The sequence below is a fragment of the Pangasianodon hypophthalmus genome, chromosome 29 (genome assembly GCF_027358585.1).
Source record: "Pangasianodon hypophthalmus isolate fPanHyp1 chromosome 29, fPanHyp1.pri, whole genome shotgun sequence".
Lineage (NCBI taxonomy): Eukaryota > Metazoa > Chordata > Actinopteri > Siluriformes > Pangasiidae > Pangasianodon > Pangasianodon hypophthalmus.
Genome location: NC_069738.1, coordinates 8,575,199 through 8,590,122, shown reverse-complemented (window position 1 = coordinate 8,590,122; position 14,924 = coordinate 8,575,199). Strand labels below are relative to the sequence as shown.

Genomic DNA, 14,924 nt, shown 5'->3' with positions numbered 1-14,924 from the left:
ATATTTTTTTTTAGATTCCATTAAATGATTCATTTTACCATGTAAAAAATCCCTGAAATCTCCACTCCTGCAACCCAACACATTGTTAAAACAGGAAGTTTATATGATTATCCCTTTTCTTTTATCTCTGGACATAAAATGAGAGAAATTCCGCGAGATCCTGTAAACAGGAGCAGTTCTATAATAATAAAGCAGACCTCTGGCATGTGGTTCCCTCTCATTAGGCCACTTCAGCATGTTTTATGGAGTGAATCAAATGAACAGTTCAGTGCATTATTAACAAACAATGCTCAGGTTTATTGTAAGTTTGGGTAAAATGACTTTGCACGCTTCTTCTACTTGGACTAAAAGTGTGAATGCAGGCCTGCAGCACGCGCAACGTGTTCAGAAAAGCTCGTGCACTGCATGCCAAGCAACTTTTCCGAAACCAAAGTGTGTGTATGTGTGTGTGTGTGTGTGTGTGTGTGTGTGTGTGTGTGTGTGTAAAAGTGCACAGAACATAATGGGAAAGTTTGTTCATTTGGTCACACGTTGAATATTTTGAGAGTGGAAAGTGTGCGCGCGCGCGCGTGTGTGCATTTAAAATATCATCTCACGTCAAATATCAGCATTAAATAACATTCGAGATAAATCATTATGAATGAACCAGCCTTTGTTTAAGAAAAAAAGAGGAATCAATGCAATAAAATCATAAAGCAGCAATATCGCTCGTGTGAAAGATGAAAACTTTGGACAAGGATGGATGAAGCACATTAGAAATGTTCCTCTTTTTTCAAATTTGTATCACTTTTAAATGTGTTATAATTAACTGTGTGAAGTTTGTGTATTTGCTGTGATTCATGCAGATAATAAATCACCGAAACACTCGGCAGGCCCAAGACATGCAGCACACTGATGAGTTTCCGTTTATTGTGGCGCCCCCTTGTGGCTAAACACCGGATTCTCACACTGTTAACACTTAAGATCAGGGCACTGTAGCCTGCAAAGTCGGAATAATAATAATAATAATAATAATAATAATAATAATGACGATGATGATGTTGATATTGATTATTGATGATGATGATGATGATGATGATGATGAGAAGGGTAGCAGTTTCTGTATTCCAGTATTCTGGAAAAGTCGTTCAGGCTGCAATAAAAAGTTGTTTTAATGTGTTGTTTCAAAAGCGCTCAAATTCTGCATGATGATTTGTGTATGATGATTTGTGTATGATTATTTGTGCATGATGGTTTGTGTATGATGATTTGTGTATGATTATTTGTGCATGATTATTTGTGCATGATGGTTTGTGCATGATTATTTGTGCATGATGGTTTGTGTATGATGATTTGTGTATGATTATTTGTGCATGATTATTTGTGCATGATGGTTTGTGCATGATTATTTGTGCATGATTATTTGTGCATGATGATTTAAGGAAACACATCATAAAAGTATAAAAGTAGAAACTACAAAATCTCTCCTCTTGCATTTAGATGAAGTTGAGTTTCCTCTCAGAGGAAAAACAAAGTCTCGGTAATAAAGAGATACCGTTGGAGGGAGATAAAGCGAGATAAAGAGGAAGAGAGAGGGGAAGAGAGATAGATAGAGAGAGTGAGAGAGAGAGAAAGGAGCACTTCCTTACCAGCCACAGCGCCGGTGTGAGGAGAAAGACGGCGCACCAGCACGCAGCCCTCATCCTCCTTCCCGATCTCAAACTTCCGCTAATTTCCCTTCGGCCTTTCTTCGTCTCCGAGGAACATAGATCCACCCGGTATCCGCGTTACACACCGGTTAAGACGCAGACGCCATGATGGACCCCATAACCACGCGGGAAAGACGGGTGAACAGTTGGCGGCGTGGAGGGCGCGTGCGGCAGAGGAACGCTTACACGGGCGTTAATCCGGACGGATGGTGAAGCGCGCTCATATTTATGTGCGCACTGGAGAGTGAAGGTCTCGGTATGGAGGAGTTACCTCTGTGCGCGCGCGTGTGTGTGTGTGTGTGTGTGTGAGTGCGTGTGTGTGAGCGCGTGTGAGCGAGACAGTGAAGTCGAGGTGCTCGTACAGCGACACGGCGCGCGCTCCACACCTCTCTCTGAAGCTTTTTTGCGCGCTAGTCAGCGCGAGGCTTTTATATCGCGCGCTCTGGCACGCGCTCCCTCCCACCGGAAACTCAGCGTGTCACTGCACTTTCTAACACTTCCATTCCTGCCTCCTGAGAACTTTTTTTAATGTGTGAAATAAAACACAAAACAATAAGCCAACAAAAATATATATACAGGCTACTTTCATGTTACACGGATAGAATAACTGTTACCAAACAAGGTAAACGCGTCACCAGGGGTGGGGGTGGGGATTGATGGAGGGGGCGTGTCTAAGCGACCATGGTAACGGCTCTCACCCGGAAGGACGCTGCTAACATTTTAGCATATTTCTCACTTTCTCTCCATTTATTGTCTACTTGGATCTGTTTTTCTTACGTCATCTATTACTCTTTCATTCCGTCTTTTTTCCTTTCTTCCTCTCTTTCTTTTTTTTCTCAATTATATTGGTTTAATGTAGAGGAGTGTCTTTCTCTTTTTAACATAAAATACTTTTCCTCACATGAGCAAATCACATGTATTACATCTGTAACAGTTTCTTCCAATCATCTTCAGTAACTGCTTTATATAGTCAGAGTCACAGTGGATCTGGAGCTAGTCCTGGGAGCACTGTGTGTGTGAGGCAGGAATACACCCTGGACAGGACACCATTCCATCCCACACACGCGCACACACACACACACACACACACACACACACACACACACCTGGGGCAATTTATGTAGCATAGACAATTTACCTACTGGCAAAAACAAACATGGAGGAAATCATGAGGAAATAACGAGAACATGCACAGGACCTCCACAAAGACAGGATCAGGATTAAACCGGGGAACCTGAAGCTGTGAGGTGACAATGCTATGTAACAGTTTAATATACTACTAAAATAAAAAAAGAATGTTTGAGCTCCAGTGAAACTTAATCTGACTACCTTAAACATTCAGGTTTGGACCAAAATTGGTAAATTCATTCAATTCAATTCAGTTTTACTGGTATAGTGATTTTATCAACAGACACTGTCACAAAGCAGCTTTTTACTGAAATCCAGATGTAGATTTAGATCCCTAAAAGCTGAGAGTGGCAAGGAAAAACTCCCTGAGAAAACATGAGGAAGAATCCTTGAGAGGAGCCAGGATCAAAAGGAACCCTCTTCTGGGTGACGCCACCAGATGAGATTATAAATCATTCCACTCCTACAGTGTATACTGTAAAGACAAATAGTACTTAGTGTCTTGAAAGGATGTTCAGGAAGAGCATATTATGAATACGAGTCCTGGGATGAGCACAGGACGGTCTGTATGATTAGAAAGGATGCCATGAGCATACAGTCTTTACTGCTCTTATGCTAATTAACAATATTCAGACATATCGCCTATAGCAAAGTATAAATAATTTGGATGTTTTATGCTTTACGTTCCCGAAATATACAATTAAACAATAACCTGTCAGTTCAGAACATAATGAAAAGTTCAGCATATGCTGAGTCTGTGTTCTTGTTGCGCCGTGATAGATCTCTGTTCCCCTGACAAGCTCAGTTGTTAAGAAGGAGAAAAGTACGAGCGAGCAGAGAGGTCAGGAGAAAAGACACCACAGGTCTGCCTTCATAAATCTGCAGTGCTCTTGTTGCTACTGCATCGCCACGGCCCAAGCGTGTCACTATAACTCAGGTGGTGGGCTGATGGGATACGGTTGTGAATGGCTCCGGTAGCCTTCGAAGTCCCAGCATGGAGCGATAGGGCCTGCAGGGATTAATCACACCTGCCCAGATTCACCGCTCAAGCCTGGGATTCATGTAAACTGACCACTTTTTGCTGGAGGATACAGCCTGGATCCAATGCATATGCTGTCATGTCATGATTTCACTTAAACCAAGCAGTTTAGAGGGGAAAAAAATACTGTACAGGAAATCTAATATATATATTAGTGCAAGGTTTTATCCAAACTAAAACTAAGGAGTACAGGTAGTCACACAACATTAAGCAATGAAACAGTAAATAGAAAAAGACGCACACATCAAGTATGTATTTTGCATTCTGTCCTTAGGGTACTCTTCCTTTTTATTCCTAGTTGTATTCTGAAACTTATCTCTTCTAAATAATAACCCATGAGCTGATATTTTACCAGAAAGAAGTAGAAATAATTAAAAAAAAAAAGCTCTAAGAGTTTTCATGCCACATTCTATCATGTTTTAGAGTAGCTTAAAATACAACGATGCTGCAAAACGGTGTATCTTCGTAATATCATTTTGTATTACTTTATGCAAACGTGCGCTTTAATTTTATATTACTTGTTATAGAAATCTCAAGGCGAAATAATAATGCTTGGCACTGAGAAAGAATGTTGCCTGTGTGTGGCTCCATGAGAGGACACCTGCATGCAAAATGACTTCTTTTCTTTTTTTTTCTCTTCCTCTTTTTTTCTGCCTCTTTTCTAAGGCACAGTCTGCCTGATACTCCACCACAAAGTGCACAGTGCGTGGTACTAATCATGAGGTCAAGTGGGTCTAATCCACCACGCTGTACCTTTGGCCCACACTCACGCACATTCGCTTCTACTCACACCATCTAATCTGCGACAAAAGCACAGGAGATTACAGGGTGCAGACTTCCACTTCCTAATAGCTCTGTAGAAGAGAAGTGACAGATAAAGACGACCGGGGCAGCTGAGCGGTGCGCTGGCATGACGCTGCTCAGCTGTCATGGCTCGATGCCCAATTGTTTAGGCAGATGTTGACCAAGTAGGGGAGTAAACTCCGCAGGCACCATGACTGCATAGCGGCAAGGTTTTCAATTAGACCCATCCTGGGCTGTGTGTCAGGCAGGAATACGACATTGAAACACACAGACACAAAACGGTAAAGAATAAAGAGAAACGTCTGAAAGGTCAGATTGAGCAGCGTGTGTGAAAGACATTCGCAGAGAGGGGCCAGGTTTTGGCGTGAGCCGGTGGCTACTGGCAGTGCGGCTCATCTGGGTGTGAAAGCGGCCCCTGAAGGCACTGACAAATGTGGGTGCCGAGAAGCGGTCGCAGGATGCAGCTGGCGTGTATCAAGTGCTTCCACATGGCAATTAGACTGATGGCAAGACTCAGAGACACTGCCTGGGTGATAAGTGCTCAACAATGTCCAGAGCATCTGCAGCACCAAGCACCATGGAGCTCAGAACATGACGAGTTACTGCTGCATGTAGCTCATGTGAATGTCAGAATGTTCTCGCTTGCTTTTATGCATTTGAGTCTCTGTAGTTAATGTATTTTACGAAAGCTTTTAGAGAGATTTATGTAATGGGTCAGGAAAAGGTCTTCGATGATATTTTTTTTTAAATGTACCATCCAGGAAGACCCCTGAAGTGCATTGCACACTTGGCCACACTTAATGACCTATAATAATACATTTACATCTGAGTGCAAAAAGTTAGTTTCTGAATTTATCCTGTGAGAAGTGGCTATATCATGTTAGAAGACATCTAAAACATCAATCTTACCAAGGAAGAACATATAAGTATATAATCATTAATTATAAGCAAATTTATGTATTATTTGTCATTATAAAATTATTAAATGAGATGAATTATTTTTAAGCATTCATTTACAGAAATAATTTACAAATATATACCTACAGAATATGACAATAAGACAATTTTCGGCTTGAATTTAGCCTAGAAATAGGCTTAATAATCATTTATTTCCTTAAAGATAATCTTATAATGAGGAATAGTAAACAGATTTGCTTGTATTTGACATTTTCATTTGCTCAGATTGCAATTATTTGTAATGAAGGCAAAAAAATATAATTTATAACTACATAAAAGTAATACAAAGCAACATACTGTAATATAGTCTGAAAAGAACCAAAAGAAATAATTCAGAGCCACCTCAGCACCACGCACTCCAGATCTTATTTAAATGAGGCAGTGAATGATTTCTGAACTATAACACATATAACGAGATGAACTAGCAGCTCGGGTGAGTCTGTGCCCACTGTAGCATCAGATTCCTGTTCCTGGCTGACAGAAATGGACCCTGGTGTGGTCTTTTGCTGTTGTAGCCCATCCGCCTCAAGATTCAACATGTGCATTCGGAGATGCTTTTCTGCTCACCACAGTTGTAAAGAGTAGTTATTTGAATTATTGTAGACTTCCTGTTAGCTTGGACCATTCTGATCATTCTCCTTTGACCTCTCTCATCGAAAAGGCATTTCCACCTGAAGAACTGCTGCTCTCTGGATGTTTTTTTGTTTTTTGCATCATTCTGTCTAAACTCTAGAGACTGTTGTGTGTGAAAATCCCACCAGATCAGCAGTTTAGGAAATACACAACCCAGCCCATCTAGTACCAACAACCACACCATGGTCACAGTCACTGAGATCACATTTTCCCCATTCTGACGTTTGATGTGAACATTAACCGAAGGGCCGTGGTAGTGTTTAAGGTTCTATGCAATATGTATGCTTTGTCATAAGCCAGCTAACTCTCTCACTTCATATGTGTTTCCTGATGTATACTCTTTCATTAAGCCTATTTCTTTTTTAAAACTCTCCATTTTTATATTTAGGTGGTGGAGCCATTATTAGCTTTTAGCTTTTTTTTTTTTTTTTCGTCCATCCACTTCATAGGTCCTCTAAGTGCACAGGCCAACAGCTTTGAAGTGCACTCTCATCAGCCATGTATGCAAACTGAAAAAAATGCGGGAAAAAAGCACTTGCCCCAATTATTTTAAATTAAAGACACCTTCCTGGTGCTGTTGCGCAAATCCCATGATCCTATGTGACTTGACTGAGAACTAATTCTTTGAAATTTTGTAAAGGTACCGGATAGAAAGGAACTAAACGCGCAGTCTAAAAACTGTCCAATCCAATATTATGGCTTACGGAGTGTCGTGGTATCTGCTTCTCATTTTAAATATGGATGAAACTAAATGACATAACCTTATAGCACAGTGCAAATATTATTTTATATTATAGCTAAGGGGGTTTATAGAAAATTGATCAACACCATCTGACCAATCATAATCGAGAATTCCATAACACTGTGTATAATTATCTGTAGCATACAGCTTAACATTATTGGTGTAATAGTTATAACTTTGCTTCTCAGAGTAGCTGTATATTTTTATTATTTTACTCTTTTGCAAGACAAAGACTTTTTTATCTTTCTTGATCCATGGGCATCATGTCCTTTACAAATCAGACCTCATCTGTAGATGCAGAAGTCTCTCCAAGAGCACTCATCTTAATAGTCCAATAGAGACTGAGCCTAATTTTTTTTAAAGATGATCCATTTTAAGTGATTCCCCGCTCTCACTATCGCCGAACCCAATCCGCAGCCGATCTGATAGTCCGGAAACACATCCACTTTCCTGTACCTGAGATCTTCTTGGCTTAATTAAATTTTCCTTCATCTTGATAGCTCAGAGGTTGGGACATTGTCAGTCACTTGATGTGACCTTGCATTGGGACTTAATTGATTAGGTCAGTTTCTGAGACTTCCTATCCTTCACTGTGGAATTCAATTGGAATGAGGGCCAAGAGACATGATTGTGATAATTACTGATTAAATAATGAGGACTGAAGATTCCCAGAGGCTTGAGGCCGTGATTATAATCATAGGACTATTGTTGCCCAGTTGATTAAGACCAGATTTGGCTTAACTAACTGGAGGACACCCAGTTGCCTTCAAGTTGAATTGAAGTATATTTTAGATTGGATGAGTTATCAGTCTACATTTAACACTTTGGCTGACCTCTAACCAAACTCGAGCTGTTAACAAGGAATTGATGATTTAATACATATTTCAATCTATTATGTTTATCTGAATTTATTTCTTTTAAGTAGACAGTTATATACAATAAAACTAACTGAATGTATTTTAACAAATATGTTCTATAAAATATCAAGACATGGCATGAGTATGAAAAACATTATTATTATTATTGTTATTGTTATTGTTATTTCTAATAAGCGTTATACAGCCTCACTGCTGAATTCCAGATTCTGATTGGTCAGAAGGTGTTAATGTTTAATTTTCTGTAACAGCTGTAATTAAAATGAAAGATTTATATTAATCCGCTCCACATAATCTAAGCCTAATAATAAATGGATAAAAATGCATTGTAATTTAACAAAGAAAAATATATAAACATTGCTATGGTGAAGCTTTCTGTAAGTACACATTTATTTAACCGTTATGGAAGGAGTCTCCTGTGTCACTTTGTAACGGTCGTTAAGTTGGGGACCATGGGAAAGACAGGGGACTTTGTGCTTTCTGGTTACTCTGTAAAATGACAGGCTGCAGTTTTGGTCTTATTTCAAGACAATATCTTCAAAAGAGAGAAAAAGAAAGGTTGGTGTGGGAATTCATGTTATAGGGAACCAAATAAAAGAAAGGGCTACAGTGAATGAAACAGGTAATCCGAGCAAGGATAAATCAACAATTATAATATAAAACAAACTAAATGGAAAAAAAAAAATGCAAGGTTATCAACCTGCATCACTTACTTCAATGACACCAGTCATCTTTATGGTCATTGTGCTCTTGTTAGAAGAGAAGAAGAGCTTGATGTTTTGCTATAATACGTTCTTTTGAGAAGTGTTTGTAGTGTCTTGATACTGTTAGTGCATTCAGGTCATGAGATGACCTGATGTGCTGTGTTTTGTTTTTATACAGAGAAAGGTGCTGTATTATACAATTTGCACAAGTACACTTATTAATGATTAATGCTTTTTTGAAATTGTTAAAAAAAAAAATACACTTAGATGCATTACTGTTTCTAATTTAATATGAAACAACAATTAAAAAAAAAAAAAAAAAAAAAAAAAAAACCCTGATCATCACTTGTAATCTGTCTGCTGTCCTGAGCTCTAGTCACTGTCTTGTGCTGCCATCTAGTGGACTTCACAGTAAATGCATCATCTGCATTGATCTGATTCATGGAACAATTGACATAACCATAATTTTGACGTAAATTATTAAATCTCACAGTGAGAGGCATTGTTCAGAAGTGATATTCTGAATTATAATTTGGACAATTAAAATGATATATTACTTATTGTTATTATTGTAGATTATTACTCCAAAACACTATTGAGTGCATTCTTATCTGCAACAGACTCACTTTGCTTGAACGCCTTCTATATACTATGTAATATATCCATGAAGGTCTCAAGATGTAGTGTTTTAAGGTGCCTTATAGACTTATAGATGAGGTCAGAGATGATAGATTGCCTGAAAAAACAGAAAATTTCATCTGAAAGCTGAACTCCTGTTTCACCTAAACAATCCTGTACAGTGACTGTAACACTACTGCTGTTGACTCAATCTGTTTTTCAATCTCATTGTCCATCACGTATGAATCAAATCCCTTGGTATTTAAACACTTCCACCAGGAACAAGACCTCACCCCTCACCTAAAAGGGAGAGAACCATGGCCACAGAGATGCTAAAGTGGCCTACAAAATAACTAGATTTAATGTAAATGATAAATGTAAATTCCTTCCATTATATGATCATAAAACCTTGCAGGAATTTGAGGGAATCCATTGACATTAACCATGTAAACCTCCATCTTATTATTCAGTTATTTATCTTAGAGTATTAATCAGTAACTAGTATGAACTATTTAGTAACTACAGTGAAACTAATAGGAACGGTTTATAAGTTATAAGTTAGTAACATACTGTAAGTCTGAACCCATCTATGTATCCTGGGCATTTAAACGTTTATTTGCAATATTATGAGAAAAAAGTCATAATGTCTAATATTATGAGAAAAAAGCTGCAATATTTTTAGAAAAAAATGTCTCACAAAATTTTGAGAATAAAGTTTTATTATTTTGAAAAGTAATACGACAAAATGGGACATATCAGAGCAGCGTTCATGTGTTAAAATAAGGGATGATAAAGATTTGGTGAAATTATTGCCTCTTTTGTTAAAGAAGAAATCGCAGGCAGTGTTTACCTTCAAAGCTATCAATGGCTTGTTTTTCCCTATCAGACATTAATAATCAGACATTATGACTTTTTTCTTTATATATTTATGACTTTATCCATGAAATATTACGACTTCTCGAAATCTGGTCGTTTTATTTTTTTTAAACTGTTCAGGGGCATGAACTGTGCGGCATGTTTTTCTTTTTTTTGTATTTTTAGTTCTCAGAAAGCATAATAGCAATATATATCTTCTAAAGTTAACTAGTTAAAATCTACTTTACATTTAAATTGAATAAATCGGTGTGAAAAGTGGTTGTTTGATTTACATGTTACATGCTAGGGCTTCATCCTTGGTAAATTAGCAAACCAAGACACCTATACTAGCTACGTATTCTCACCAGAGGCACCAGCAATCTCTGCTACTTGCATCCATGCTTTATTTTTCTTCATAATGTCTCTATACACATTTAATGAGAGGTTGTATATGACAGAATAAGATAAGACCACAGTTTATTGGGTATCAAACACTAAGTGGGAACTAAATGCAGGTTGTGAGTGGGGAACTGAAAAAGGTCAGACCATATACGCCATAAGATTGGTCTGAGGAATTAATACTTAATTTGCATAGAATTGAGAAAATGAATCACTTTTCTGTTGTCATTGAAATCACAGCTCCATGTTGTGCACATACACAGGAAGTGGTCACCTATTGTGTTGTCACTTGCTAGTGTGAACGTAGTTTTAACGTGTTGTATATTGACATTTCATTCTGTGGTAATACTGTATGTGGACATTAATGCCATCTAATGGGCAATACAGAATGGCATGGGGTATAAAATAGGGAAAAGCAAATATTAGAGTTCAGTTTCTTCCCATGTTAAGTTGAATAAAGCAGTCCAGTTAATTGTATTCTGAACCATGTTACTTCCTTGAAGATTTAGTAAATAATATCATCCAAGATATTACCTAAGTCATTAAATTTAAGGCACTTTTGCCCCAGTGAATAGTGTACAATCCTGTCCCACAGCGCCACCTGCCATCACCGGATAGAGGATAACTGAAGGGTTTTTTAACTATTTAATTTACATTTATCTTGTACATGTTATGAGCAGATAGAAATCTGAATTGTAATGAGTGTAAGAACAGTGACAAATCGTAGCCATTTCTTTTTTTTCTGTTGTTTATTATCAGCAATTCATCAGATACATATAAACAACTTGTAGGAAAAGGACAAAGCTGAGCAACGGTTTTCACATAGTAAATCTGCATCGGCCCAGAGAAGATCAGTAGCTATTGACTCACTCTCATTCTCTCATTCTCTCATTTTCTCTCTCTCTCACTCTCTCTCATACACACGCATGCCACACACACACACACACACCAACACACAGGAGTTGTGCATTTAAAAAAGAAATCAACATATTTATATATTATACAGAAAATTCAGAAAATACTTAAATAAAATCATTATGCATGTATTTACAGGAAAAAAAATAAAAAAGTAAACATTCCTTTCAGTTGCTGTTGTTAAACTGTGAATGATATGCCACTAGAAACCAACAGTTCTCACACCTGCTTTATGTATTAGAGCTTATCACATTAATACTGCCTTTGATTATGTTGCAAACATGGAAATCTTTCTTTAAATATGGTGACAAATTAAAATTTGCATTCACAATGATGCTGAGAAAATGTGAAAGTGGTGAACCATCAGTACTGTAGAGAAAGTATATGGTCCCACACTACTACTATTTTTAACACACGCTCTTCAGCTTCATCCTGCCGTTTCCGTTCATCACCAGAACTGTTTTAATACTTCATTAGCTCAAGTGAAGTCTTCAAGTGAAGTGCAAAATTAACTCAGAAGGCATTGCAATTTGATGTAATTTCCTTTTTTTAAATGGTCAACAAATGTTACATCAAACTGCTTATAAACAGAAACACCAAATACTTTCAAAATCTTTCAAAATATATACATGGTGTCCCAAAAGTCTCCATACATAGGGGAAATTAACACTTTTTTTGTGAAGTGCAATTACATGCATAACACCAGATGTGTTAACACAAGTTCGTTATGAGCTGTAGAGACTACTCCGTGTGTGTTTACAAAGAAATGTCAATCATGTAGAGGATGTTTTTTTGTAAATAAAGTTACATTTTGCTAAAAAGTATTAATTTCCCTTGTGTATGGAGACTTTTGGGACACCCTGTAAAATTTGATTCATCACATTCAAATTGTGTTATACTGTATGTGTTATATGTAACCAAATACTTCATTCTACTACCTAGCTCACACAGTACCTAGCTAGAAAGCTAGCCAGTTTTCAAACTGGTTTGCTAGCAAGCTAACATGATACCTAGCTACTGTACATAGTTCACCGACTATGACACATAGTTCAGAAGAACAATTCCTTCAAATGCAATTGAAATCCTCCCCAAGTGTTGCAAGTTGCACTTCCAAATCATTACGGGAATGTCTACACACTGTGGTAAAAACAATATTAAAACATATGGCTAATCAAGACTAACAATCTGTCATAAACAGTGTGTGGGGTTTAAATTTATCCCCAATTTATCTTAACACAGTGAGAAAATACTGTTTTAGGTTTGAGGCCTGTGGCTTTGGATTTTGGGATTGTTATAAAGCTTAAAAGTTATTTACATTAACCATTTCTAAGAGACTGAAAAGATTTATAGGTTTAGGTCAAGACATAACTGAAAATCCAATGGAGGCAGATGTTAGGGCCGTAGAAAGTAGATCATTTTTAGCTTGCTAGCTGCTCCTGGGGGAAGTACAAAAAAAGTCTGCAATGTTGGATAGCACTTAATGTTCAAATTAAGTGACATACAAACACACCAATATTTATGGAAAATTACTGTAAGCTAAGAATGGTCAGTTCATAAATTAACATTAAATTGGTTTATTAGTGAAGCAGGTAAACATTAAATAATGAGCTCATGCATTGCTTAGCCTGTAGGAGTACTACTGAAATGGCAGTTTTCAGTTTTCAGATTATGACATATAAAAAATCATGTCGTGCCTCATCTCACTTTTCATTGGTTGCCCCATCTCAAGAAGAAGTTTGAGTAAGTAACCCTCCCATGAGCACTTTACATAAAATATTAAAACCACATGACCTTCTTTCCAAACATTTGAAAGCCTCCAGATTGTGATAATGGAGCCCTTTAAATCAGACAAGCAAAACTGAATGAAATGATAAACATTTCACTGAACTGAGAGAAAAATAAAATCCTATTATATGGCGCACAAAGTCAGTCAGGAAAAAGAACATTTAGCAGACTTCAGCTGTACAAGGGGTAATGGCAACCACATTTTTTACATTTGTATCCCGTCTTATCACAAACAAGAGTTAAAGTAAACAGAGTTCATTCTGCAAAAAGGGCTAGTTTTTACACCTCTAGCACAAGACTGTACATTGTTTGTATTGAGAGAGGCAGTTTTCTATGGCAAGGTTCTAAGTAATCATGCTGCACTAATATAGTGCAAAACAGGACCTGAATAGGGAGAGGGAGAGAAGCAGGCCAGGGTTTGTGTAGGGGGCGCTAGCAGGCCTGTAAAACCAGAGTACCAACCTAGAATCCCATGCCACGATAGTGAAGAAGTGTAAAGACAGAATATTGTGAGATCAATTATATGAGTAATCCAGACAACACAGCCTGAGGAAGAAACGGTTATCCTTGTGCTTTCTCAACAAAATGCCTCAGCTCACAAGCGCCCTCTCCAACAGATTTCCTTTCCCCAAAGACAAGCCCGTGTTACAGGACAGCAGAAAGGCGAAGGCAGACCTTCCGTAAGAAGATACGAGTTTGTGAAAGGCTCCAGTGAAAGTTGAAAATTCGAAACGTAAAAAACAGGGAAGGGAAACAAACCTGGGCTAATTATAAATAGGGGTCCAGTCTGAGGTTCCATAATATCATAGAAAAAAGGAGACGCATAATCCGTAAAGTCCGTAATTAGGCAGCTGCGGAGCTGGGGGTGTTTGCAGGAGGCTACATGTCAGCGTCGCCATCGTAAGCCAGCGTCAGAGGCTTCAGTCTGTTGTTCATCTGTCTTCTCTGGGGCTTCTTTGGCTTTTTGCTGACAGGGAAACATAAACGTGCAAGGATTTTAGGGATCAGCAAATTCTGCAGCATGAAATATTTACATCTTTAGAGCCCAAGACTCAAGATGCTGCTTGTATATAAAAAAAATACTTACTGAAGATACTAAAGTATGATAATATGTACTCATATAAACTTAATGTAAGTGTAAGACCAGAACATTACTAACTAAGCAAACCAATAAACACTGTAAATATAGTAGTTGCCTTCTGATATTTTCCAGACATATTCTGTTAGACTTCATGCACATTTCTATATTGACCGCCATGCTGTTAATAAAAGGCTGATCATCATGCAATGGATCTAATATACAAATAATATAGCTGCTCATTCTTCTATAATACAGAACAGTAGATATGTTTGCTGTTGTGAGCTGTTATGAGCTGTATGTACTGTATTATTCTGTGTATTATTCCCATTAACTAGATTATGTAAATGAAGCAAAAAAAAAAAAAAAGAAAGCTCATTTGCTGTCAATTGTGCTGCCATTATATCCACAAAATAAAAGGGCTGATATAGGGATACAGGAAGGCATGAGGCAGCGTGTACAGTAATATTGCACTCAGAGCGATCTTACCTTAGCGAGTACTTTGACAAAAAATAATGCAGAAAGGTAAATATATATGACATTATAACCAAGCTACACAATAATCATAGCTCACAAATACTGTAGCTACTGTAGGTGAAGATTAGTTAAAAAAAATCCACTTATTTTATATGAATGTATCTTATAATCACCATAAAAGATGGTGAAATAATAAAACAAGGAAAAGAGGAATCTATGAAAGTGAT

General features: G+C 37.5%; 2 protein-coding genes across 2 annotated transcripts in view; both read right to left on the bottom strand.

The window, feature by feature from the left end:
• nxph1 (neurexophilin 1) overlaps window positions 1-2,192 on the bottom strand; it is a 38,723-nt gene extending 36,531 nt beyond the window's left edge. Inside the window, exon 1 of the mRNA XM_026942338.3 lies at window positions 1,629-2,192. Within this exon, the coding sequence (XP_026798139.1) occupies window positions 1,629-1,682 (54 nt within the window). The 5' untranslated portion in view covers window positions 1,683-2,192. The remainder of the gene's footprint in view (window positions 1-1,628) is intronic.
• Window positions 2,193-11,192: 9,000 nt separating this feature from the next.
• Window positions 11,193-14,924, bottom strand: part of thsd7aa (thrombospondin, type I, domain containing 7Aa) — a 102,319-nt gene continuing 98,587 nt past the window's right edge. Inside the window, exon 28 of the mRNA XM_026942292.3 lies at window positions 11,193-14,109. Coding sequence (XP_026798093.3) covers window positions 14,022-14,109 — 88 coding nt within the window. The 3' untranslated portion in view covers window positions 11,193-14,021. The remainder of the gene's footprint in view (window positions 14,110-14,924) is intronic.